This window comes from Electrona antarctica (assembly GCF_951216825.1).
Source record: "Electrona antarctica genome assembly, chromosome: 20".
In the NCBI taxonomy this organism is placed as follows: Eukaryota; Metazoa; Chordata; class Actinopteri; order Myctophiformes; family Myctophidae; genus Electrona; species Electrona antarctica.
Window position 1 is genome coordinate 37,610,890 of NC_136801.1, and position 27,411 is coordinate 37,638,300.

At 45.2% G+C, this 27,411-nt stretch overlaps 1 protein-coding gene across 1 annotated transcript in view; it reads left to right on the forward strand.

Moving 5' to 3' along the window:
• Positions 1-7,078, forward strand: part of plppr4b (phospholipid phosphatase related 4b) — a gene marked incomplete at both ends in the record, with an annotated part of 63,777 nt that extends 56,699 nt beyond the window's left edge. Inside the window, 2 exons of the mRNA XM_079489259.1 lie at positions 3,592-3,794; positions 5,720-7,078. Of these exons, the coding sequence (XP_079345385.1) occupies positions 3,592-3,794; positions 5,720-7,078 (1,562 nt within the window). The remainder of the gene's footprint in view (positions 1-3,591; positions 3,795-5,719) is intronic.
• Between the last annotated feature and the right edge of the window lie 20,333 nt (positions 7,079-27,411).

Consider the following 27,411-nt stretch of genomic DNA (forward strand, 5'->3'; position numbering starts at 1 on the left):
GACCGTGTGGATCGGCCAGAAGGACCCTTGAGTGACGAGGCAATCAGTCGCCCCGAGGTGGCAGACCGAAGTGGTCGGGCAGGGGTGTAGGCATCGACCATAGCCCGGAGGTAGGAAGGAGCTGTTCCTTTCACTGCCCTATAGGCTAACACCAGGGTTTTGAACTGGATGCGAACCGCTACGGGGAGCCAGTGTAGAGAACGGAGAAGGATGGTTGTGTGGGAGAACTTGGGGCGGTTGAACACCAGACGAGCCGCAGCTTTCTGAACAAGCTCCAGAGGTCTGATGGCAGATGCCGGAGCACCAGCAAGGAGGGAGTTGCAGTAGTCCAGGCGGGAGATGACGAGAGCCTGGATGAGCACCTGGGCTGCCTTCTCCGTGAGGAAGGGGCGAATCCTCCTGATGTTGTAGAGGAGGAATCTGCAGGACCTTGTCACTGATGCGATGTTTGCCGAGAACGTCAGTTGATCGTCCAGGGTCACACCCAGATTCTTCGCAGTCCGAGTTGAGGTCACCACAGCATTATCAATGGTGATGGCCATGTCTCGGTGCGGACAGCCCTTCCCCGGGAGGAACATCAGCTCGGTCTTGTCCAGGTTGAGCTTCAGGTGGTTTGTCGACGTCCACTCCGAGATGTCAGCCAGACAAGCAGCAATGCGTGCCTCCACTTGGGTATCAGAGGGGGGGAATGAGAGGATCAGCTGGGTGTCATCGGCATAGCAGTGGTAGGAAAAGCCATGGGAGTGGATGACAGCACCCAGAGATGTAGTGTAGAGAGAGAAAAGAAGAGGACCCAGAACTGAGCCTTGGGGAACCCCAGTTGTGAGCCTGTGTGGTTCTGACACAGACCCTCTCAGCATCACCTGGTAGGAGCGACCCGTCAGGTAGGATGCAAACAGGGAGAGTGCAGAGCCTGAGACACCCATCCCCTCGAGGGTGGAGAGGAGGATCTGATGGTTCACTGTGTCGAACGCTGCAGACAGGTCCAGGAGTATCAGGACGGAGGAGAGAGAGTTCGCTCTAGCGGCATGGAGCGACTCCGTCACTGCCAGCAGGGCAGTCTCTGTCGAGTGACCCACTTTGAACCCAGACTGGTTGGAGTCCAGGAGGTTGTTCTGGTGGAGATAGGAGGACAGTTGTTTAAAGACAGCACGTTCGAGAGTTTTAGATAGGAAGGATAGAAGGGAAACCGGTCTGTAGTTCTTGATCTCAGAGGGGTCAAGTGTCGGTTTCTTCAGGAGGGGGGTGACTCTGGCAGTCTTGAAAGTAGAGGGAAAGTAGCCAGATGTCAGAGAGGTGTTAATAAGGTGGGTTAAGAAGGGAAGAAGTTCAGGTGCAATAGACTGCAACAGAGTGGATGGGACCGGGTCCAGAGAGCATGAGGTGGGGCGACTAGAGGTAACAAGGAGAAGGACCTCGTTAGGGGAGAGGGGAGAGAAGTGGGATAGAGAGGGGATGGGGGGGGGAGAGGAGTAGATGAAGGTAAAGAGGGGGGGGTGGCAGGCAGACGGGTGTGGGTAGTGCGCAGGGCACCAGCCGGGGGAGGAGGGAAGGAGGATCGGATATCGTTCACCTTCTTGTCAAAGAAGTTGGCGAAATCGTCAGGGAGGAGGGACGAGGAGGGAGGAGGGGGTGGTGGTTGTAGGAGAGAGGAGAAAGTTTCAAAGAGTTTTTTAGGGTTGGAAGCAGAAGCCTGAATTTTAGTGCAGAAAAAAGCAGCTTTAGCAGCTGATAGAGAGGAGGAAAAAGTAGAAATGAGAGATTGGAAGGTGAGAAGGTCCTCCAGGAGGTTGCCATTTCTCCATTTGCGCTCAGCCGCTCTCAGGCTCCGTCTCTCAGTCCGCACTGAGTCCGACAACCAGGGGGCAGGTGGAGTTTGGCGTGCAGGCCTGGTGGTGAGGGGACAGAGATGGTCGAGAGAAGAGGATAGAGTAGAGAAAAGAAGATCTGTGGCGGTATCAGGGGATAGAAGAGCAAAGGATTCAGGGGCAGGGAGAGCAGAGAGAACAGAAGAGGAAAGATCAGTGGAGGAAAGTGAGCGAAGATTGTGACGTGAGGAAATCATGTGGGTAGGGAGGGGCTGTGAGGGGGGAGAGGAGAGAGAGAGAGAGTAGGACATGAAGTAGTGATCAGAGAGTTTCTTACCCTTTTCACTGGAAAGAGGAGTGACAGACAGGTTAGCAATAGAGCAGCCTCTGGTGAAGATCAGGTCCAGGTGGTTGCCCGCCTCATGGGTAGGAGGAGATGGGGAAATAACTAGGTCAAAGGCGGCGAGAAACGTAAGTAGTGGGTCTAGCTGCTTCTCAGTCGGGAGGTTGAAGTCACCCAGAAGGATGAATCCAGAGCCATCGACAGGGAAGTGGGAGACTAGATGGTCCAGCTCCTCCAGGAAGCCACCAGCAGGGCCCGGTGGGCGATAAACAACTGCAATGGTGAGCTTGACTGGATGAGAAACAGTGACCACATGAAATTCAAATGAGGTAGGAGAGAATTGTGACAGTGAAACAGGAGAGTATTTCCATTTTCTGGAAATTAGCAGACCAGCCCCACCACCTGTCCGCACGGCTCTGGGAGTGTGAGAGAAAGAGTACACATCTGACAGAGCCGCGGGCGTAGCAGTGTTTTCTGGTCTGATCCAGGTCTCAGTCAGAGCAAGGAAGTTAAGGGAGAGCAAGGATGCGTAGGCTGAGATGAAAGCAGATTTGCCTTCCACCACAGCCGAGTGGCAATTCCAAAGCCCTCCCGTTACCACTTGCTCGACGTGAGTTGAAAGAGTAGGATAGATGAGATTAGTTGTGTCACGACATCTGGGTGTAACCCAGTGTTTGTGCGACCCCCAGGAAGAAGAGAGGATAGGAATAGGAAGAAAACACATTGTAGATCACTAAACATATACTATATCTATCACACTACTATATATGTCACTAATCAATGATACAGCTTATCGTTCAGTGACGAAGTCGGACTTTGACAAAGTCGCCTGTCGCCTTTGTTCGCCATACTAATATATAGGCTACATTAGAAAAAACTATATAAAATAAATAATAAAAGTGCAGCCCGCGAAATTCGTCCCCAGGCCGCATTTCATACGGTCCGCTGCTTCATACCTCAATTGTATTATGAACAACAATATGGGACTTTTTTGTGAATGTTATTAAAGTCACCCAAATCATATATTTTGTAACCGGCGATCATATCGTTAATATAAATGGGCCACAAATCAACCTGGTTTTGATCCAAAACTGAGCCTGGAAGAAGAATCCAAGATATTACGATTCTAAAAACTGTGTTCCCAAAGACAGCATTTATAAGCCAGCGGAATTTTCACTTCTGTTTTTTTATTTTATTTCTTTGGTTTTTTCGCAGCGGAACCAGAGTGATACGAGCGTGTACAGAACAGAGTTGTGAACCGTAATCAATTTACATTAAAAAAAAAAAAAACACGCCCAAAGCTGATCTCGGTGACGAGGGCGTTTGGGCCAGAAGGCGTCAAAAGACGACCTCTGCGGTAAATGAGTTAAGCGTGTGCAACAAAATGTTGTTATATAGTGACAATAACCACCTCAACGCCCTGTCCGCCGCGCCCAACAGGTAAGGACCCCATGGTGACCTTCAGCCACACGCTGCCGCGGGTGCACACGCCCCAGGCCATGGCGGCGTACGAGGAGGCGGCGCGGCGGCACGCCGCCACACTGCACCACGGCTCCATGGACTCCAGCCGCTCCAAGCAGCTGCTGTCCCAGTGGAAGAAGAGCAGCAGCCAGGACCAGGGCCACCGCAAGTGTTCCTTACAGGTCAGTGACAGAGGACCAGGGCCACCGCAAGTGTTCCTTACAGGTCAGTGACAGAGGACCAGGGTCACCGCAAGTGTTCCTTACAGGTCAGTGACAGAGGACCAGGGCCACCGCAAGTGTTCCTTACAGGTCAGTGACAGAGGACCAGGGCCACCGCCAGTGTTCCTTACAGGTCAGTGACAGATGACCAGGGTCACCGCAAGTGTTCCTTACAGGTCAGTGGCAGAGGACCAGGGCCACCGCAAGTGTTCCTTACAGGTCAGTGACAGAGGACCAGGGCCACCGCAATTGTTCCTTACAGGTCAGTAACGGAGGACCAGGGCCACCGCAAGTGTTTCTTACAGGTCAGTGACAGAGGACCAGGGCCACCGCAAGTGTTCCTTACAGGTCAGTGACAGAGGACCAGGGCCACCGGAAGTGTTCCTTACAGGTCAGTAACAGAGGACCAGGGTCAACGCAAGTGTTCCTTACAGGTCAGTAACAGAGGACCAGGGTCACCGCAAGTGTTCCTTACAGGTCAGTGACAGAGGACCAGGGCCACCGCAAGTGTTCCCTACAGGTCAGTGACAGAGGACCAGGGCCACCGCAAGTGTTCCTTACAGGTCAGTGACAGAGGACCAGGGTCACCGCAAGTGTTCCTTACAGGTCAGTGACAGAGGACCAGGGCCACCGCAAGTGTTCCTTACAGGTCAGTGACAGAGGACCAGGGTCACCGCAAGTGTTCCTTACAGGTCAGTGACAGAGGACCAGGGTCACCGCAAGTGTTCCTTACAGGTCAGTGACAGAGGACCAGGGCCACCGCAAGTGTTCCTTACAGGTCAGTGACAGAGGACCAGGGCCACCGCAAGTGTTCCTTACAGGTCAGTGACAGAGGACCAGGGTCACCGCAAGTGTTCCTTACAGGTCAGTGACAGAGGACCAGGGCCACCGCAAGTGTTCCTTACAGGTCAGTGACAGAGGACCAGGGTCACCGCAAGTGTTCCTTACAGGTCAGTGACAGAGGACCAGGGTCACCGCAAGTGTTCCTTACAGGTCAGTGACAGAGGACCAGGGCCACCGCACGTGTTCCTTACAGGTCAGTGACAGAGGACCAGGGCCACCGCAAGTGTTCCTTACAGGTCAGTGACAGAGGACCAGGGCCACCGCACGTGTTCCTTACAGGTCAGTGACAGAGGACCAGGGCCACCGCAAGTGTTCCTTACAGGTCAGTGACAGAGGACCAGGGCCACCGCACGTGTTCCTTACAGGTCAGTGACAGAGGACCAGGGCCACCGCAAGTGTTCCTTACAGGTCAGTGACAGAGGACCAGGGCCACCGCACGTGTTCCTTACAGGTCAGTGACAGAGGACCAGGGCCACCGCAAGTGTTCCTTACAGGTCAGTGACAGAGGACCAGGGCCAACGCAAGTGTTCAATACTTTATTTCTAAATTGCAGTATTGATATTTTTACTAAAAATGTGAGTACTTTTTCCCACCACTGAAAAAAAAGTGCGTCGTCGGGCCAGTCCTCTCAGCCAAACGATAGATAGTTAGGGAACCAAATGGACCCTTATGGGTCTGTCAACTCTGAGAGTGTACAAATGGTTCCATTTGTGCACTCTCAGAGTTGAATTAACATTGATTTTTACAATATAAATCGGCGTCCCAGAGAGAGAAATGCCCTTAACCCATTTTGGTGTTAGCATTATGTTATGCTTTAGCTATTCAAAAATAGCAGATCTATAAGCTCATAGCTCGCCACAGAGTGGCGCGCTACGAGCTTGTAGGTCTGCTATTTTTGAATAATCGAAGAACGACTGACATGGAAACATAGCTTTTTCAGAAAACTGTCAGGATGTAGAAGACATTTTTAGAATCTGATCTCAGGTCAAAATGGGTTTAATATGGATGGCATTGGACTCTTCCACCTTCTGCTTGCTCCGCAGGTCCCCGACTCCTTCTCGTCGTCGGTGGACTCCTCGTCGGGCCAGTCCTCTCAGCACCCTCACCACCACGGCAGCATGGAGCTCCTCCGCGTGGGCTCCGAGCCGCCCCCCTCCTCCTCCTCCTGCGCCATGGGCCTCCTGAACGGGGGAGGGGGCTTTGACCCCGGCGCTCAGTCCTACATGGCCAAGCTGGCGGCAGGCGCCAGCACCACGCTGCCCGGCAACTGCAGCAGCAGCGGCATCGCCGGAGGCGGCCGCGTCATGCAGGCGGCCATGATGATGCAGTCGCGGCCGGGCTCCTCGCAGCTCGTGCACATCCCCGAGGAGGCCCACGAGAACTTCAACCACCACCACCACCAGTACTACGCCGCGGCGTCATCTCCGAGGACACCGGGAGTAGGAGGAGGAGGAGGGGAGGCGGCGATGGCGGCCAACAGCGCAGCGGCAGCACAGGCGCAGGCCAACTGGCAACGGGCGGCGGAGGCGACAGCCACGGCCTACAGGACTAGCGACGGACAGCCGCGGATCATGCAGGTCATCGCCATGTCCAAGCAGCAGGGCCTGCTGCAGACGCACTCCAAGAGCCTGGACGAGGGCAGCATGGGTGGCGGCGGCTGCGGTGGCGGCGGGGGCTGCGGGGCGGCGGCCCCTCGCTACCGGGGCCTGGCGGACCACCAGGAGCCCCCCTCCCCCTCCTCCTTGGAGGGCGGCAACAGCGCGGCCATGATGGACGGCATCTCAGGGAGCAGCGGAGCCATCGTCCGAGTGGAGGCCCACCCCGAGAACAACAACAACCACCACCGGCCCCCCGTGATCCAGCCCCCGTCGGCCCAGGACGGCGGCTCATGGCGGTGGCGGTCGCTGGATCACGGCACGGGTGGGGGTGGAGGTGGAGGCGGAGGCGTGAAGCAGTCGTTCGAGCTCAACGATCTCAACAGAGACTCGGAGAGCTCGGAGTCGACGCGCGACGGCTCCGTCGACAGGAAGCGCGCCGCCAACCGCGGTGCCAACAACGCCACCGCGGCGGCGTCGCCGACCGTCACGGTTCACACGCAGAACACGGGCCATGGAGAGCTGAGGCCGCCGCCCTCCCAGGGCCTCTCCACCATCCGCGTGACCCCGGGGGACGGCGGCGGGGGCGGCGTGTCCGGGCCCTCCCCCATCTCCGTCCCGGGAGGGGGCGCAGCAGCGGCGGCGGAGGGTGGCTCGGAGGTGCCGTCGTCGGCCTCGAGCCGCGAGTCGACGCTGCGGCGGAAGGCCAACAACATCATCCTGATACCGGAGAGAGCCAACAGCCCGGATAGCACCCGGAACATTTTCTACAAGGGAACGTCCATGACTCACACGTTCAAGGAATAACGCGGGCGGGGAAATATATAACAAAAAAAAAAGGTTTTTGAGAGACGTGACAAAGGAATTCAGATTTGGCTGTTACTTGTGCATCGGCAACCCGATGTCTCTGTGGTATGAGCCAGTAGTACCACATGCACTGTACATAATTATTGTTATATAGATAAAAGAGAAAGGTTTTATGCAGCATGGGTTTTTTTTGTTTTTTTTGTACGTGTTGAAACTAAAGCACAACCTTTGAAGTGTTGTAGAAATAATCACTGTGTACTTTTTTTGTGATCATTCTTATAAAAGATATAGTAGCGTTTGATGCCGTGCCAACTGTTTGGGAATGCAGCGATAATGGTTTTTTTAGACGGTTAGCGTAGAATTTTTGGATCACAAAAAAATAAAGAAACAAAATAGAATAAAAACAACGTTTAAAATAAAAGCACTGAAGCTGTAGCAAAGCTATTGCAAAGTTATTGTACCATAGCTGTGAAACCAATGTTTACTTTTTTCTCTACTGTAAATACTGTGTAAATGGGTGCTACACCAGTAAAAGACCATTTAATATAATATACAGTATAATTTGAATAGATCAAATATAAACGTTGATTTTAGTGACAGAGATACGTTTTGTATTATTGTCCCCAATGTACAGAGTCCACACAACTCAACAAAAGAAAAACTGTTTTTTAACCATAAGTGTGCTTATATACTGTAGCATCCCTTCTGTAGCAATGAAGTCAAATATGCTGTGACTTGCACTGAAACATGAGTTTACTGTAACTTGCAAATTGTATACTGTACCTTTACCTTATAGAGGGTATGCGTGTGACATCATCATCAAACCCGGAAGTTATGCAGGAATGCCTAATGAGTGGCAAAAAACTACTTTCTGGCCTTGACAGCCCATACACCAAACAGAAAAGTCCTATCTGATTGCATTAACAAAATGTTAAACTCACTTTTCCTGTTGCTTTGCCACTCGATGTGCCATTCACTTTAAGCATGCGCATACTCTCTATTGAAGCAGGTTTCCCATGGTCCCCAATCAAGCCCCTTTCCTATATTTATGGCACAAAACCCACATTATTGTAATGATATTTTATTTTCTAATCTATGACACCGGGTAAAAAATAATTGCCTACATTTTAAAGAACCCATACTCAACAACTGGATTTGTTATGATATCAAAGGTTATATAAAACGCTGTGCTCGTAATGTAGCAGGAGTTGCATGGTAGCTAGTGATGAGCCAATATTCTCTGTTGAAGCACGCACACGCACATGCACACACGCACACACAGAGTACTCAATTACAGCATAAAGCTACAATATGTAAATGTTATTGCTGTTCCCGACAGAGTATAATAATTACTACAATAAATATGGCGGCGCATCCAGTCTCAAATCTGGAGCGCTGACAACCACTACAGTAGGTGTCCTTCTGGACACCAGGGTGTAAATGTCTCAACAATGGGATATGGAGAGGCCTCTTATACTCATTACAAATGGGTTACATAAGATACATAATAATGAGTTATATAATAGTCTACTATCATACAAATTGGATAAATTAGCATTGTGTTTATTAAAATGTGTTCTGGATTGTAGCTTTAAAAGTACAACCTTAATTTGGGTTGCAATATTTTTGTCATAAAAAAATATATAGATATATTTTATGTCTCGTTTAGAAAAGAAAAAAATATATACAAAGATATAGGATTGTGAAAATCAGCAAGCAGTACATGACTATATTCAATTTTCTATATTCACAACTCGAGATTGCATTGTTGCTGTCGGTTGGAAACCTTGTATGTCCAAAACCATTATTTTAAACTATTTTAAACAAAATCTAAATAGTGAAAATAGCAGGCCTACAAGCTTGGTTGTAGATCTTCTATTCTCACTACTGTGGTGGGACACTATTGTGTGATGAATTAGAGCAAAGGTTTTCAACTGATTGTGAGTGAGGGACCACCACCCTGACTTGAAATCAACCTGGGGACCACTGTTGCGTTTGGTGGGGATATGGGGTAAGATTAGTGCTTTTGTAACACTTTGCTATGCTAAACATCCCACTGTTTCTCAACCAATGTAATAATGACTCAACCATGCAATCCGGTGCACTTCCCCCTCTTGAGATTCTAACTCCCTTTTTCCGTTTCATTTCTTGACCTCCAACTTGTCAGTAAATGCACATGGACGGTCATCATAAATCGCCAGGTCATTCACTTTACGTTTTTTTTTACTATTGCTATACTATTAACTATTTAAATTTAAAATATCTACTACAAATCTTACATTAGTAAATGCATGGTCATGGACCACATGCAATACCTTGAAAACCCCTGATTTTGACCATTAATTTACAAATTAATAAACATACACATTTTAAGTATGGCGATATGAGGTTTGAACAGGTTTATGCCCGTCAGCAACGATAAGGAACTCTGATAAAGGGTTCAACATGATACATATCAACAAATACTTTATATTTCTTGAACTTAACATGCACTGGATGCAAGAAAGCAACATCCACATATCAGCACAACATAGAAAAGACAAAGTAAGAAATACCCAAAATGTTTGCCAAAGCTAGGGCTTATCATAGAAAAACAGGACTATAGTAACTGTAATTCTCATTAAAGTAATAATCAGGGACGTTGCTGACTATGTCGTTGCCCTATATGCATGATATGTTTGTGCCTGTGACGGCACTGGTAATAATAGTAAGCCTGCATTCTATTGTACATGGTTTAGATCCAAGTTATACTTTTTGCGTGTCTCGCACCAACAAACAGGTGATCTACAAGCTCACAATTAGAGTCGGCATCATAGACATAGACCAGCTCAGTGGCCTTGTGGTTAGAGTGTCCGCCCTGAGACTGGGAGGTCGGGGTTCGATCCCCGGCTGGGTCATACAAAGACTCTAAAAAATGGGACCCAGGGGGCCCTGCTTGACACTCAGCATCAAGGGTCGGATTGGGGGTAAGTCCCTGCGACATACTAGCGTCCAGGGGGTGTACTTGTACATCAAGCTGCCTCATGCTACAGAAACAGGAGATAGGCTCCTGCCTCATGGCTCGGCAAGGCTACTTACTTACGTTACTTATCATAGACATACAAGGTATAGACACCTCCTTCGGCTCTGGGGCGTACTATGTGTATCTCGAGAGGAGGCAAGCTTCGGTGATGCACGCACAGAAGGGGACGTTCTGTAGGCCAGTCAAAGGCAAGGCAGCTGCTTAGCTCCAATATATAAAGGAATCGTTCAGTTTGTGATAAAAGCATGACATTTGGTACACATATAGCCAAAGGCATCCCAAACATAATTGGACGTGGAGGCATCCTGAATTTTCAACATGGCACCCATGGCAGCCATTTTTCAAAATGCCACCATTGACATCCTATTATAAGGCAATATTTTCTAAATTTCCTTATGCTTTAAGTAGCATGTGACATATCAAACTAGGGGGTTTTCATGATGCTGAATCCATTCCAAGCATTGGGCCATAGCAACTTGCCCAAATGTGCTGATGTCAGCACATTTGGGCAAGTTGCTATGGCCAAATTTAGCCCAATTTGGCCAATTAGCCCAAACTAATGCTTGGAATGGATTCAGCATCATGAAAACCCCCTAGTTTGATATGTCACATGCTACTTAAAGCATAAGGAAATTTAGAAAATATTGCCTTATAATAGGATGTCAATGGTGGCATTTTGAAAAATGGCTGCCATGGGTGCCATGTTGAAAATTCAGGATGCCTCCACGTCCAATTATGTTTGGGATGCCTTTGGCTATATGTGTACCAAATGTCATGCTTTTATCACAAACTGAACGATTCCTTTATATATTGGAGCTAAGCAGCTGCCTTGCCTAAGGAAATTTAGAAGATATTGCCTTATAATAGGATGACCAAATGTCATGCTTTTATCACAAACTGAACGATTGTTATGGTTATATGCTGCACTAAGGTAATAAAGCACCTTTGGATTCAATTCATAAGTCCCGGGGAAAGAAATAAAACGTGCTGTGATTGGCCAGTAGTCACGTGAGTGGCAGCGACGCAGTGTGCCTTCCGCACTTCCGCTTGACTTGTCTTCCACCTTACAGTGCGATACGCGCTGCTCCAATCTAGCTTTTTATATCTATGGTCGGCATCCTTGAGGATTTTTACCGATTCCAGTTCCTTAACCATTTAGGCCTGACATCGAAATAAATAAAAAGGCTTCTGAAAGAATATATATTCAAAGATTTGTGCCACATTTTTACGATTTTGTAAAAAAATTGCAAAATAATGCTTAGTTAAAACACCAAAACGGTTTCCCGTCCAGAATGGGTTAATGATTGCCTCCTAAAGCTACGATACATCAGAAGTTCTCAACCTTTTCAGGCTGTGACCCCGCCAAAATAATCATATTTGAACCGGGGTCCCCCGACCTGACCCTGACAAGGACTTGGAAACTAAGTAGTTGAGGCATTATATTTAGTTTGACTCAGTTCCACAGATAGCCAATTTATTTTTATTTGACAATTCGGCCAATGTTTAACGAATATTTTTAGGATAGTTTGTTGATCATATATACATATATTTTTTTAGACATTAAAAGTGGATAGTAAATATCATCTGGGTATGCCAACCCAAAATCATGTCCAGACCCACAGGTTGAGAAGCATTGCGATACACACAGGGCAGTACTTTCGGAGTTACGGTGGTCCTGTAACCACATACCAGCTCTGATTGTGTTGGTTCCCGATCCCCCCCGCCCCAACCCCACTCATTTTGAGCTTGTAGATCAGCATTTGTGTGTGCGTGTGCGTGTGCGTGTGCGTGTGTGTGTGTGTGTGCCACCACGTATAACCAGGCGTGTGGACATTTTTGTCAAAATTCTATTTTTGCCACGGACATACAAAATGAGCGCACAACAACATGACCATAAACACATAAAGAGATAGCGCTGAATGGAACCAAATGGACCCTCACAGGTCCATTTGTACACTCTCAGAGTTATGGGGGTCATGCAAATAAATAAAACATTTGAGAACACCAGTACTAGACTCCTAATATAGTCTAGTAGCCAGCCCATAGAGCCCCATTGTGAACCCGGACATGTTGAGTACACCAAGGTTTTTTAAGATAAAGCATGATGACATTTTGAATATTTTGCATTCTATAGGTTGTTAATGGTATGGTCACATATTATGCCAATTATGAAAATTGCCCAACATATGCAAGTTAGCATCCGGCAGTTTCTACATGCTGGGGACCCATACATACTAAACATTGCTAAACGTTGGTGTACTCCGTCCGGGTTCACTTTTTGGCTACTAGGCTAATATGCCATAGTGTCGTAGTAAATCACTGTCACACATTATTCTGAAGAAAACCTGGAGACTTGACATTCAGTAATTGGGTCTTATGATCAAAATGTGTAAAACAGACCACGGACGAGGACAAGTGTCCGTACACATTTGTTTGTGTACAGACATATTGTCCGTGCGTGTGTATAACACAGGCTTCATGCTAGTATGCCCCTGTAAATGTTTTGCATGGACACATTGTCTAGTGAATGTCACAGATTTATATTGTAGACTTAAGTTACAGTGTTAAATGTGCTTTGTTCTATACGCTCCATATTAATCAATTAAATTGACAATCCTTTCATCTAAGTACTGTTGCCCCTGTCAGGTGCCATCACGATCCGAGTGCTATTAAACGAAAAACACATGTTCATCTTAAAAGTCCACCCTATTTTAATTCAACTAAACTGAATACCAGCATCGACACTGTACCTGTACATACACTGTAAATGTCAATTCACAGATTTAACCATTATAATCGACCATGAAAATATATTTTTTTGTATTATTGTTTTGTATTACATTTTCACTCAAACAATAATGAACTTTACTTGAATACTTAAATTGAATGGTGGCCAAACGTTATTCTATGTGGTTAATAAGTTATGCACGTTTTAATTGTGTTTACAAATCAACCTTTACTCAATAGGGACCACCTTTGGGCTGGACTTTTCCATATTTTATAGTGCATTAAAATGCAACAAACTGTGCGAAGGCGTTTAGTGTGTTGGAATGCCTACAGTATATGACCATTCAGTTTCAAGTCTTTGCGAGTTTTTTCATTAAGGTACTGAAATGAATGGATTCCAGTGGCTTCCCAGTTAAAAATCGCACAAACTAGGGATGTCCCGATCACGTTTTTCTTTTTTGCTCTCAGTCCGATTCCAATGATTTGACAACAGTTTGCTTTGGGAAATGTTTGACAGCTGTAATCAATCATACTGTAATCATTGGCAAATGGGATAAACATCGAAGCAACCAACGTTTCCACAGAACAACATTAGCTTTTAGGGGTGTCAGCCCTGTGCTGAGTGTGCTCCCTCAATATAGAGCGTCGCAGTCCCGCCTCCTACCCTGGACCAGGAAATGAAACCCAATGCATTTTCCTCATAGACATTTCTTAAAGTATTTATTTAAACACGGTTACGCCGCGGACAAAGCCAACTCGAGTCGTGACAACTCATGACAACACAAACAATATTTTGGACCAAACAAATAATTAGAAAGAAGAAAAAAACGGCAGGTTACAACACTTTTTTTGTTGTTTTTTTTCTTTGTAATTATTTGTTTGGTCCAAAATATTGTTTGTGTTGTCATGAGTTGTCACGACTCGAGTTGGCTTTGTCCGCGGCGTAACCATCTTTAAATAAATACTTTAAGAAATGTCTATGGGAAAAATGCATTGGGTTTCATTTCCTGGTCCAGGGTAGGAGGCGGGACTGCGACGCTCTATAGTGAAAGTAGCCAGCCAGTGTTGATTTCAAGACAAGTCATTTTATGCTTGGTTGCATGCTGAAAAGAGCAGATCTACAAGCTTACTTGTAGATTGGCTATTTTCAGCATGCAACCAAGTCTAAAACCAGCCATTATGACGCCATCAAGGCCTGCCAAATGTTAGTCGATGACTAAAATCTTATGATATTTATAGTCGACTAAACTAGACATAGACTCTAAACACACATCTAAACATTTCAGATGACTAAAATGTGACCAAAACAACTAAATGGAAGCGTGTTCAAAAGACTGACTAAAACAAAATCAAGATTTGCTGTAAAAATCAACACTATAGCCGCTCAACGCTGTGACACGGTGTGACTTATGTGAGCTTGTACTGTAGATGCATACTTTTTTAATTTAGGAGTCCTTGACATGGAAACTGTCAGTGGCCTATACCAGTGGTTCCCAAAGTGAGGTCCGGGGACCCCTCCGGGGTCCTTGACAGTGGCGTGCACAGATAGACACTAGGGGGTGCTAGAGCACCCCCTGCCCTTTTGGCAATGTGCCCTTTTGAAAAAAAAAAGAAGAAAAAAAACATTGTTTTCAATTTTTTTTTTTGATTTTTCAAAAATAGCAGACCTACAAGCTCATAGCGCGCCACTCGGTGGCGCGCTATGAGCTTGTAGATCTGCTATTTTTCAATAGCTAAAGCATAACATAATGCTAACACCAAAAGGGGTTCCCGCCCAAAATGGATTAAGGCAACCGGCCGGTTCCACGCGCTGCACAAGGTGCCCTTTTTTAACTTGAGCACCTGCCCCTCTAAATGTCTGTGCACGCCACTGGTCCTTGAGGGAGTTCCAGGGGGTCCCCAGCCAAATGATAGTTTGGAACCAAATGGACCCTTACAGATCTGTAACTCAGAGAGTGTACAAATGGACCTGTTAGGGTCCATTTGGTTCCATTTGCACACTCTCTGAGTTCAAATTAACTTTGATTTCACAATATAAATTGGGGTCCCAGAGATAGAAATGCCATTACATAGGGGACCGTAGCCTAATTCAGGTCAAACCGCGGGTGTCCTTGAAATTAAATGGTTGAAAATCACTGCTGTACAAATATTCTCTTATTCTCTCTTGACATGAAAAAGTTAGGGAACCACTGGCCTATACCTTTAATACTGCCAAAAGAGCCCTAAACACAGTTTGAATTACTGTGTCCCAAAGCTGTATAACGCAGTAAGCGTAATCCTTTTAGGAATACACAACAGATTAACAGAAAAAAAATAATATCTCAAAATAGATATAACACTGTCAATATGCTGTTTATCTGAGATAAGGGAACATAATTAGACATGGATATTTATACAGTAGGCGATTACCAGTGGTGGACAGTAAATAAGTACGATTTTCTTTTTCAACAGGTTAATTTGTACCTTTGAATACTTGAGTATTTTACTTGAGTATACGGTGTATGCTTTTTCCACCATTGGGTATACTATGCCTTGTGACACACGCTATAAGTCTGTCCCTAAAGGTGTGTGAAATTGAAGAGCATAGCAGAACATATGAAAACATAGATCAAATGGGTAGATCTGTGAACAGATGCTATCTGCATGTGTAGCCTCCTTGTGATATCCCCAAATTAATAAAGCTGTTTTTATGATACTGTGAATACATGACCAGCTGTTTGAATTCTATGCATATACTATATTCTGTATGTATGTATGTATGTATGTATGTATGTATGTATGTATGTATGTATGTATGTATGTATGTATGTAATACTGTATATGTACGTGTGTATATATGTACATATATAAACACACAAATCTAGCTATCAGACAGACCATTCAGTCAGAGCACGCTGATCAGGGTAGATGAAAAACTGTGCATTGTCTAAAAATTGGAATAAATATTTGTTATTAAACCAAAGAATGGTCTTTTCCACATTTCTCACATCTCGTCAGCTCTCGTCAGCTCAGATGATTTAGTCTATTATTACTTTTATTTACTATTATTATCCCTAGAACACTAAACATATTTTTGTTACACCATCACTATATTACCCAAATATGAGAAAAAATATTTCTCATCAAAATAATATTTTGATGAGAAATATTTTTTCTGCAATATCTGCAATATATTATATTGCAGACAGTACATGGCAACTTGAGGTACTCTTCTTTAATATTTCATCATGACTTTTCACAAAAAAACAAAAAATTGATTTCATGGCGGGCCCTCTCATGGGGGGGCAAAATCGGGCGCACAGTAGCAGTCGGTGTGGTTTTCTAGTTCCACTGAAAAACCAGCCATTAAGTTTTCCCATAGAGATTTACAAAATTTATAAAATTAACAATTATTTTAAGCCTAGAATCAAGCCATCCAGGATCCTGGTGAATCACAACCATAAAACAATTGATTCTGTGATTTATTTGTATAATGAAAACCGCTAAGCAAAGGGTAGGCCTATTTAATAAATGCAGTATATCATAGAAATATACATTTTTATCTTTTTCACGGAATCAAAGGTTTTATGGCCACAGATTCACCAGGCTGGATTCTGGGCTTAAAATTCTAGGCTTAAAATAAAATGATACAAATAGTTTTGTAAATCTCTATGGTGAAAGTGAATGGCAGATTTTTCAGTGGGAGAGAAGGCACACTCATATGCTCCAAAGGTTTATTGTCAATAATAAACTTTTAATTGGAGCATATGTTCCCTTCTCTTTTTTAACCCAGCACCTCCACTAAGGCCCCTTTTCCACCGGTTGGTTCCCAATGGGAACCGGTTCAGTTCTTTTTGGTTCTTAGTCCATGAGCCAGAGCTCCAAAATTGGAACGTTAATTATGAATTGAGTGTGCAAAACCATACCTATGTTAGATTGTTATCACCATGAAACTTCCCCAATTGATTTATTGTATTACAAATACAATTTTAAATAATTATGTAGAAAAATATGCAAAATAATCGAAAATATGAAAAAGCTACTACTGTGGAAGGGTTATCATGTATTAATTTACTTGTATTGATCCAATTTAATATAGGACCGGTTCCCATTGGGAACCAACAGGTGGAAAAGGGGGTATTTTACTATGGTTTCTGTAAGACTTTCCAGTGGAACCAGAGAACCACGGCCACTGCTCTGCCCTGTAGGCTCTCTGCATAGTCATAGTGTAAATGCAGTCCGCGGGTTTCTCAAATGTGACACATCGTACACAAGCCCCGGCCACCGAGAGGAAGCATTGAAAACAAAATGGACCTGCTGGCTGATTGTAGGTACTGCAGCTCAAGCCCAACTGGGACTAAAACATGAACATGCGTCGCCACTGTCGAGTGCTCGTTCATGACTCGCACTCGCACGCACGCATGCAGGCAGGCACGCACGCACGCACGCACGCACGCACGCACGCACGCACGCACGCACGCACGCACGACTTCGTTCATGCTTTCGGCCCGCCGCGTTCATGAATCCCCAACCCAGCCTTGTCCAATAGGCACGTTAGCAGCGAAGAAAGCTTGACCTGCATAGCAACCGTTGCTAAACTATTTGGATTGGCATTGGACAATCGCTTTTTGGGGTGGGATTTAGTGAAGGGCTAATTCTATTATGTTTTAGGATGAAAATGGCCGGAGCCCACCACTTCCAGTTCCAACCCAGAAGAAGGGGTGAAAAGGGAGTATAAAATGCGCGCTGGGTGCAGCAACTCCATGCGAGTGGATGGGAGGGGATTTATAGTATATCTATATGGTCGTACGCCTATTTCATGTTGGCGTTGAGTTTAGCGTATATACTTTGACGATTGGATTGGCAGCCGATTTGAACCGGGAACACATTAGGGTTACGGTCGTAACGCGGGCCCACCCATCTCACCCGCGTGCATTTTCAGAACGTGTTTATTTGAATGATTTAACAACTCAGAGTTGGAACTAATTACTTATGCCTTGTTCCCATGTATCAGTATCGCAGTGAAAACTAGTTTTTCAAGGATTTAAAGAAATACGTGCATGCCATGACATTTTGCATATTGTGATCTGCCTCTCTAGGCATAAGGCTGTCCGCTTGTGTTCTGGTACAGATGTGTTCTTCTGGCCAGTGCAGGGGCGCAGATAGCATTTTATAACTGGGGGGGGACATATTTGGGGGCTATCTAAAAAATGTCATGAGGAGGGCCGGATATCCCCCCCCCCACTTTTGCGCATAATTACGCAGATTTTCCACGTTTTCTAGCGGATTTCACGGCAAAACACTGCCAACACAGCAAAACACATGCAGCCACGGTACATCTATGTGCTCAGTAAGGGAAAAAATTAAATGATAATCCCCCCTCCTCATTAAACTGTGGGGGTCGATTCCCCCCCCCCCCCCCCGCCACACACACACACAGTAGTTTTTAAAAAAAAAAAGGTACGTGTAATATATTCTAATTGTTGTTGCAATTTACGAGCTGCGTTCGCTTCCCGCATTCGCATGTCTTACTTGTTATAAATACTATGTATGTCTATAAAAATTAATGATTTGGTCACTTATTAATTTAATTGCGAACGCAGTGAGCATTTACTATGAGACCCAGCAGATCATGTCTGTCTGTCTGTCTGTGTGTGTGTGTGTGTCACGCTGTAACACCACCCGCCCGCCACCAGAGGGCGCAGCTGTATCACACACAAAAACACACGTGCACGCACACACGCGCGCACACACACACACACACACACACACACACACACACACACACACACACACACACACACACACACACACACACACACACACACACACACACACACACACACACACACACACACAACAACTTAACTAAAAAAAAAACTTAACTTAAAAAAAACTTAACTTAAAAAAAAACTTAAAGGAAAAAAAAATAACTAAAAAACAACCTTAAAAAACGTAATTTATTCTAATTGTTGTTATTGCAATTTACGAGCTGCGTTCGCTTCCCGCGTTCACGCGTCTTACTTGTAAGTAGAGACACCAGACCCATTCTGTCACTCGACGTGATTCACACTACCCCAAACCCTAAGCCATCACATTTTTTAAAACAAGCCCAAAAACCGCAACCCTCGTCTTTTTTCCCCCTCAACTCTGTAAAAAAAACAAGCCCAAAGTCGCGGTAAATAAACGTACTTGGCACCTATGGTCCAGATGTGTCCGCTCAGATGACGGCTCAATAATATAACATTCATTTCACAGTCATTTGAAAAAGGGAAAAAATTATCTCTAATCTTGGCTTCTTCCTCCTTCTCCCTCGTCCCTCTCTCTCTCTCTCTCTCTCTCTCTCTCTCTCTCTCTCTCTCTCTCTCTCTCGTGGTGGAAGGTAACTAAGTACAATTACTTAAGTACTGTAAATATATATTTTTTTAGGTAGGCCTATGTTTACTTTATTTGATAATTTTCCATTTTTTTATACTTATATTTTTTTCTTTTTCCCCCTCAATTACAATTATTCAATATCTCAGTCACTATAGTATTACTCCAAATATTTTATATTTCGGCAAATTGAAAATAGCTGATCTACAAGCTCACACAAGGCACAGCGGTGCGACACATTGTGCGCTTGTAGATCATGGTATTGCTATACTTTTACTCAAGTAAAACCAATTGGAGTGCTTCTTCTTCCACCGCTGTTCTCTCTCTCCTTATGTGTAACTGCACTCGCTCGCCCTGCCATGTGTAATTATCATCAGCGGGGTTGGAACTGGGTCATGGGATTGGCCTAAATGAAAGAGTGAAGGTTTGTTCAGAGAGCATTCCTATCTTGTTGGAGGAAAACGAGATGGGAAGGAGAGACCAAATTGGGCCCAGAAGGCACGCATGTGTTGATTCTGACAGCAATTTGGGGTTTTAGTTTTAGTCGTAGTCTTTTGAATGAAATTACATTTAGTTTCAGTAATATTTTAGCCATCTGGAATGTTTTAGTTAGTCTACTGTAGTTTAAGCAGACTAAATATCATGAGATTTTAATCTACTATATAAATCCACAGTTGATTTTGTCGACAAAACGATTATAATTTGGCGGGCCTTGAGGGCGTCGTAATGCCTGATTTTACACTTTCAGTAGCATTCTGAAAATGGGCGATCTATAAGCTCACAGTACGTTGTAGATCACAAAACGTCTTGTCTTGTAGTTCTACTGGATGGCTTCTCCGCTTAACCTGACTCCGCCAAACTTGCTTCACATTAATTTTGTTTCACAGCATACTTCCATCTGGCATCTCTGTATGTAGCCCGATCGCTGAAGAAAGCTGTCCCTTTTTTCAAGCTACACATTTTGTGCCCAAGACGTCTCCAGACGTCTTTAGAATTATCGCACAGTGTGCTCAAGACGGGTTTTTTTTGCGAAATCGGATGGGCACTCCACGTCGCTATTCTGAAAGAATACTTTTGATGGGGTTCCCAAAGTGGGGTCCGGGGACCCCTGTGGGTCCTTGAGAGAGTTCCAGGGGGTACCCAGCTAAATGATAGTTTGGAACCAAATGGACCCTTATGGGTCTGTAACTCTGAGAGTTAAATTAACATTGATTTTACAATATAAATAGTCAAACTGGGGGGTCCTTGAAATTAAACGGGTTGAGAATCTCTGTTAGAGCCGTAAAAATCTTCTCTTAAGGCGGGTTCCCTGGGCCAAATGGGGGAATTAGTGTAAATGTAGGGGTCCTTGACGGGAAAAAGTCTGGGAACCACTGTTCTAGATGTATGGTACCGTAGCTGTGCCAGCAGGAAAGTAAGCAACCCCCGCGAACCATACAAGTTTTAATGAACGCCTGATAGCCTTAGGCCTGATAGCAACACTTTTTAGAAACCCCTCACTATCGTGTTGGATGTGGAGCTAGGCCATGTCTTCTCTTGCTTTCAAGAACACGAATTTACAATTGTAAGGCGCAATAGGAAATACAATTGCAACAGGCGCTTAATTCTCGATGGCGTCACAGTCTCACCTATAGATCCCGCCCGTAGCTGCCGCTGATTGGTACGCCGCATTACGCTGTATTGTTAGTCTTAACCTACCACAGGTTAGTTTAGTTGTAGCCTCGATACCCAGGCTTTCATTTCGTCTGCGCGAAAAATGAAAGCCTGGATTTACGCATGGCTGCACTGGCCTAAACATGGTAGTCAACCCTTCCGCCTAGGCGTCGCTTCAAATGATGTGACGTCAGGGCTCTGAGCGGTGTGCACCCCTCAAAATAACACCGTGAGGAAATCATTACCAGTGGAACTTCAAACGAGGCTATGCGAGGAAAATGAGGAGAATGGCTGAAGAACCCACCACACCGTCTAAGAAACAAACCAACGTGTGCCGACCAATCAGGGTGTCGCGCAAATCTGAGCCGCGGCCCTCCCATCTAGGCCAGAAATGTCTAGCGTTAGCTCAGGCTAGTTTAGTTGTAACCGGCCACCCGTGTCAGTGAGTGGAAACAGTATCCATGCGGGTGTGTTGGGTTGAGCTTAAACCTTAGCACTGTACTGTGATAGCCAGTGGTGGAGTAGAATTAAGCAATATTACACGAGAGGGTGTGGGTTAACGTGATTATTGCCACGACAGGGATGCGGTGAGGAACGAGACGAAGTCGAGTTCCGCAAGCATCACTGAAGTGGCAATAATCACGTTAACCCACACCCTCGAGTGTAATATTGCAATTATACAACAGTTACCCTTAAAACTAAGAAAATCGCTGAAAGAATATATTTTTTTAATGACAGATGTAGTCACTACGACCACAAATGTCCCAAGAAACTAGCTAGCCTAGCCACCGAGTTTGCTAGCGCTCTGGGAGAACAGAGCAGCTGAATTCTTTGTTTTGATTAGGTGGTGAATGGTGCTGGTTTAACCCACGGATAGAAGGCTGTTTCAACCAATCAGATTGCTTCCTCGAAACGACCTGTGGTATAATTGTGAGGTATTCACTTTACCGGAGTATTTACAGTAGGCCTACTTTTACTTATACTCCACTACATGTGAGAGGCAAATATTGTACTTTTACTCCACTACAATTATTTGAAAACTTGATTTACTTTGTAGCTTTCAATTTATATTACAAAAACATTACATTGCATGAATCACTTCAGCCCAATATAGGCCTATACATTTCGGCTATTTGAAAATAGACGATCTACAAGCTCTCGACGCATGGTAAGCTCATCTAGATCTGCTATATTCAAAATATCTTTCTTCAAAACTTTCTGCATAATGAGCACTTAGGCTACTTTTTAGAATTTAGAATTTAGAATTCCAGACTTTTACTTGCAACAGAGCATTGAAAAGCAATGACAACTCACGCATGATGATGTCACTGTAAGTAGGCTACCAGGCAGCATTCCGGTCGAATCACTCCCTTACAGAAAATGCATATTTGATATGGAACAGGAGAAAAAAAGAAACTAGCAGCATTCCAAACCAATGTCTTCATCTCAATTGAGTAGCTTAGTGAATTATTCAAATGGTCATAATCCATAATTCAATAACTAGACGTTCTGTATGCTAAAGCTCAAATCTCATAAGAAGATGGAGAAGATGTTGACAAATTATTTAAAAGGTGCCCATGTGTGTTGTGTATGTACTGTATGTGTGTATATGTATGTATATATGTGTATACGTATATTTGTATATATATATATATATGTTTTCTCCTAATGAATAACTGACTGTATTGTGTATGTGCTGCTCGCCCTTTTCTTTTTTGTTTGTTCTTTTTTCTTTTTCTTTTTGTTTGTCTGTTTTATTGTGTTGTGCTTTTAATTTATACCTTTCTAGTTTGTCTCACTTTATCTGTATACATTTACGTTTCATCTTTATGTAAAAACATACAAATTCAATACAAAATGTTATTTAAAAAAAAAGGAAAAAAAAGGTGCATCACACTCCACCCTATTGCTCTTCAGGGAACTTTCTCCATTATAATGTAGGCTACTTTAGGAGAAATATAATTATAAACCACTGTAGTTTCCTGGAGTGCTTTCAAACAAGCCTTTGTGTAGTAGTGTGGTTTTTTGCAGCAAAATTAGATTTTAGTTTTAGTCGTAGTCTTTTGGATAGTTTTCATTTAGTTTTAGTCACATTTTAGTCACCTGGGATGTTTTAGTGTTAGTCTAGTTTTAGTCGACAAAATGTCATAAGATTTTAGTCGACTAAATCCACAGTTGATTTAGATTATTTTGGCGGGCCTTGATGGCGTCGTAATGACTGATTTTACGCTTGCTGAAAATAGCCGATCTACAAGTTCGCAGCGCGGCGTGTTGTACAAGCGGCCGCTTGTTGATCGGCTATTTTCAGCATGCAAACAAGTGTAAAATTACTTATACTAGATCTCTTGTCCACTAGTCCCTTAAATAAAAAGTCCCTTATAAATTGTCAATATATTTAGACTTCATTTTAGTCATCATAGCTTAGTTTTTATTTAGTTTCCATTTAGTTTTCGTCAGTGAAAAAAGGTAGTCGACGAACCTTTTTTGTCATAGTTTTAGTCGACGAAAACAACACTGCATGGTGGCAGTGGTACAACATGGCAGATTTCCGGCCATGCTGAGAGAAAGTGCTGTCTGAATTGGCTGAGCTCGCGCATCGATGCATTGCGAGCTTGTAGCATGGCACTAAACGAGGCACAGGCTCCATGTCTTTCCGTCGCTCATCACTCAAGCACGCATTAATATTGAGAAACATTGGATGGACACTCGCCCATAAGCAGGCACATGCACTGGGGGATCTCATGGAGGGGGCAATTAAGGGCTGCTCATTATCCCGGTGCGTTGATCCGCACCGGGATAATAAAGTTATGGGCAGTCCCTGTCACGTATATTCACGGTGTAGTGAGGAATGATGGAGAGTTGGTAACCAAATGTACCCTTATAGAGCTTTCACATGTATGGGTCCATTAGGTTTCATTTTACACTCTCAAGAGTTTAAATTATTGTTAAACATCTGCATTACTTCATTTACAAGAAGTCTACAGAGAGACATTAGAGAATGAATAGAATTGTTATTTTGAGAATTGTTTGTTTGCCTGTTAACTCTCCTATGGTGCCACACCAATACAATGCACTCCACACTACAGTATCGTAGCATTTTGTTAGACAATTATATGGGGGCCCACTTGCAATATGCCCTGGCCCACAGGCGGAGAATGGCTGCTCTCAAACCTTTTCATGTCAAGGACCCCCAAATTGATATATAATATATTTGGCTGCGGACCCCCATCCGAAAATGTTTTGTGACATGTTTTGGGAGAAGATTTGTGTTCGATTTGTAGTCGACAAAAAGTATTTTTTTACTTTTTATCCTTTGTGACTTTTTTTCCCTTCTTTTTAAGAAACCCCTCAACAGACCCCCAGGGTTAGCACAGACATTACAGGGAAAACAAAACAAAAATTATCTCTATACATATACTACATATTAGTAGTATATGTATAGAGCTAGTCGTCTCTCCGAGAGGGCAGACGTTTCCTGAAGTAGCTCAGCAGTTCTTTTTCGTTTTCTCTTTTTCTTCGTTCTTTTTCCCCTTTCTTTCTTTCCTGCCGTGACTCCTAACGTTGGCTATGCCTGGTACATTCATCATAGTCATAGTTTTTCCTTGTGTGTAGTTTTTGAGTGGTGCAAACCACTCCAACAACCAGCTTTGTCTGTATCTATGTGTCTATGTTTCTATGTTTGTGTGTACCTGTACGTGGGGCCCAAAAGAATGAGCATGGTTACTATGGTCACTGACATTACGTCAGACCACAGCTGATCAGGCTATATAAGACCTTGCACCACTCAGTTCACACGGGTGTGATTTTTTTTGAGTGTTAGTGTTTCAGGAGACGAGACGAGCGGTAACGAGACACGGCCTGGAGAGGCGGCGGGCGCCATGGCGCGCGTTACGCAAGGAGCATACAGTATAGTAGAGAGACGCTTCTCTCGTTCAAGGGACAAAACTCTACGCCACCCGCGGATATTATTCCTTCTTTGAGGATTATTAGGAGACGGAAGAGCAGCGGATTACGCAAGAGTGAGAACAATGGCACAATGGAAACGTAATGCCATGGAAAGGCGATCATACATTCCCTCTGTTGTTTTGGGGAACGTGCATGCGGTCGATCCGCGATGACGACAGGGCTGACGAGCTAGTGACTTCTCAAGATGACTTCAAGCTCTCCAGCCTTATTTGTCTAACAGAGTCGTGGCTGCACGGTGACGGTCTATCTCTGCTGAGGGTTTTTGTCTGATCAGGTCGGACCGGGTGATAGAAAAGACAAAACGGGAAGATGAAAAGGGGCGGCGGAATTGTTGTGTACATCAACAAAGACTGGTGTAGGGAAGGACACAGTAAAGAAACAAATCTGCAACGCAGACATTGAGCTCCTGGCCGTGGTTCTGAGGCCACTTTACCTCCCACGTGAGTTTCACGTGCGAGGTCCTGATTACCGTGTACTGTCCGCCCAGTGGCAGTGCAGCGTCAGCACGTGACACTATTTTTTTCCACTGTGGCTAACCTTCCAAACACATTACCCCAGCTCTCTCATACTGCTAAATGGAGACTTTAACCAGGTGAAAGTTTCCAGTGGCCTGTCTGATTTCTCCCAGTATGTAAAAATGCAGCACTAGAGGTGAGAACACCCTTGATCTACTGTTTGCTAATGTCAGGAATGCATACATTTCTGTCGCCCTCCCCCCTGTCTGTGGCTCAGCACGGAGACGATGTAGACAGCCTTTGTCAGGTCATCACTGATTACATCAGGTTCTGTGAGAGGGAGTGTGTTCCTACTAAGAAGGTCCGCTGCTTCTCCAACAACAAACCGTGGATGACCAACGAGATTATACATCTGCTTGATAAGAAAAGGGATGCATTCCTAGCTGGAGACTTTGAGGGTGTGAGGGTGGTGGTGGAGAAGCTGAAAACGCTCAGGCTAAGGACAGCTACAGAGCCAAACTGGAGAACTGCCTGCAGGAGAACACCACCAGACAGTTGTGGGGAGGGTACAGGAAGATCACAGGGTACGGCTCCGCCAACACTGCAGTGTCAGGAAACGGGGAGCTGGCAGACGAGATTAACCGTTTCTTCAACTGGTTCGACGGGGGAGGAGGACCAGCAACAGCCGAGCTGACCTCCAGCAGGAGCAACAGCGACCCCAGCAGCCACTCTGCACCCTCCTCTCCCCTTATCCTCACCTACGAACAAGTGAGGAGTCAGCTCGCCAAGACCAACACCAGGAAAGCAGCGGGACCAGACAACACCAACTCTCGGGTATTAAAGGTGTGTGCAGAGCAGCTTGCTGTCCCCCTCACGCAGCTCTTCAATCTCTCCCTACTAACAGGGAGAGTGCCACAGCTGTGGAAGTCCTCCTGCATTGTCCCAGTGCCTAAGAAGTGCCACCCGTCGGTCCTCAACGACTACAGACCAGTCGCCTTGACATCTCAGGTTATGAAGGCCTTTGAGCAGCTGGTACTGAACATTCTGAGACCGACGGTCAGTGAGCACCTTGACCCCCTGCAGTTTGCTTACCAGGCAGACATTCGGCTTGATGATGCCATCATATTCTTGCTCAACAGGGCGCTCACACACCTCGACTCCCCGGGCAGCACAGTCAGAATTATGTTTTTTGACTTCTCCAGCGCCTTCAACACGATCCAGCCCTGCTTGCAGAGAAGCTTGCGCTGATGGGGGTGGACCAAAGGACTGGTGGCATGGATCACTAACTACCTCACGGGCAGACCGCAGTATGTGAGACTGCAGGGCTGTCAGTCAGAGGTGCTGGTGAGCAACACGGGTGCTCCACAGGGCACCATGCTTTCACCCTTCTTGTTCACTCTCTACACATCGGATTTCCGCTTCATCTCCGAGACCTGTCACCTTCGGAAGTTCTCGGATGACACCGTGGTGGTCAGCCATATCTCTGGCGGCAACACTACTGAACATGATGACAACAGAGCGGGTGACACTCTCAACCTAAACAGGCTTGTGAGAAAGGCAGGCTCTGTTGTGGGGTCTCGCCTGGTGGGAGCGGAGGAGGTGGCCAGGGTGAGAGAACTGAAACTAAGCTGGACACGATCCTGAATAATTCCTCCCACCCCCTCCACTTAGAGATAATGGGGTACTGGAGTAAACGCGGGAACGGCAGATTCTCCACTCCCAACTCGCAGGTGTGAAAGACTTGGGAAGTCCTTTGTGCCTGTTGCGCTGAAAGGTTACAATGAGACACACACCGGCCTCTTGGCTAGGACAATCAAAGTGTAACCTGGTTTCTCGTGCTTTCTTGCACTGACAATTGGTCACTTGTTTTTGTTTGGCTTTGCACTGTTGACCTTATTTGTCTTTTTCTCCTATGATGAGACGCAGTAATTCACTTTATTATGACGCACCGATCGACTGTATATAGGTTTTTGTTTATTATTATTATTTTTTGTATTATTATTATTTTGTATTGTTTCTTGATGCACCTTGCTTTTCCTTCTGCCTGTTTCTTCTGTATACTACAGTACTTTTGTATCCTTCTTATTCTTACTTGTATGTAGTAACCTTAACTGCTATCCCGCGACTGATTTCCCCCCGCGGGATAATAAGGTATC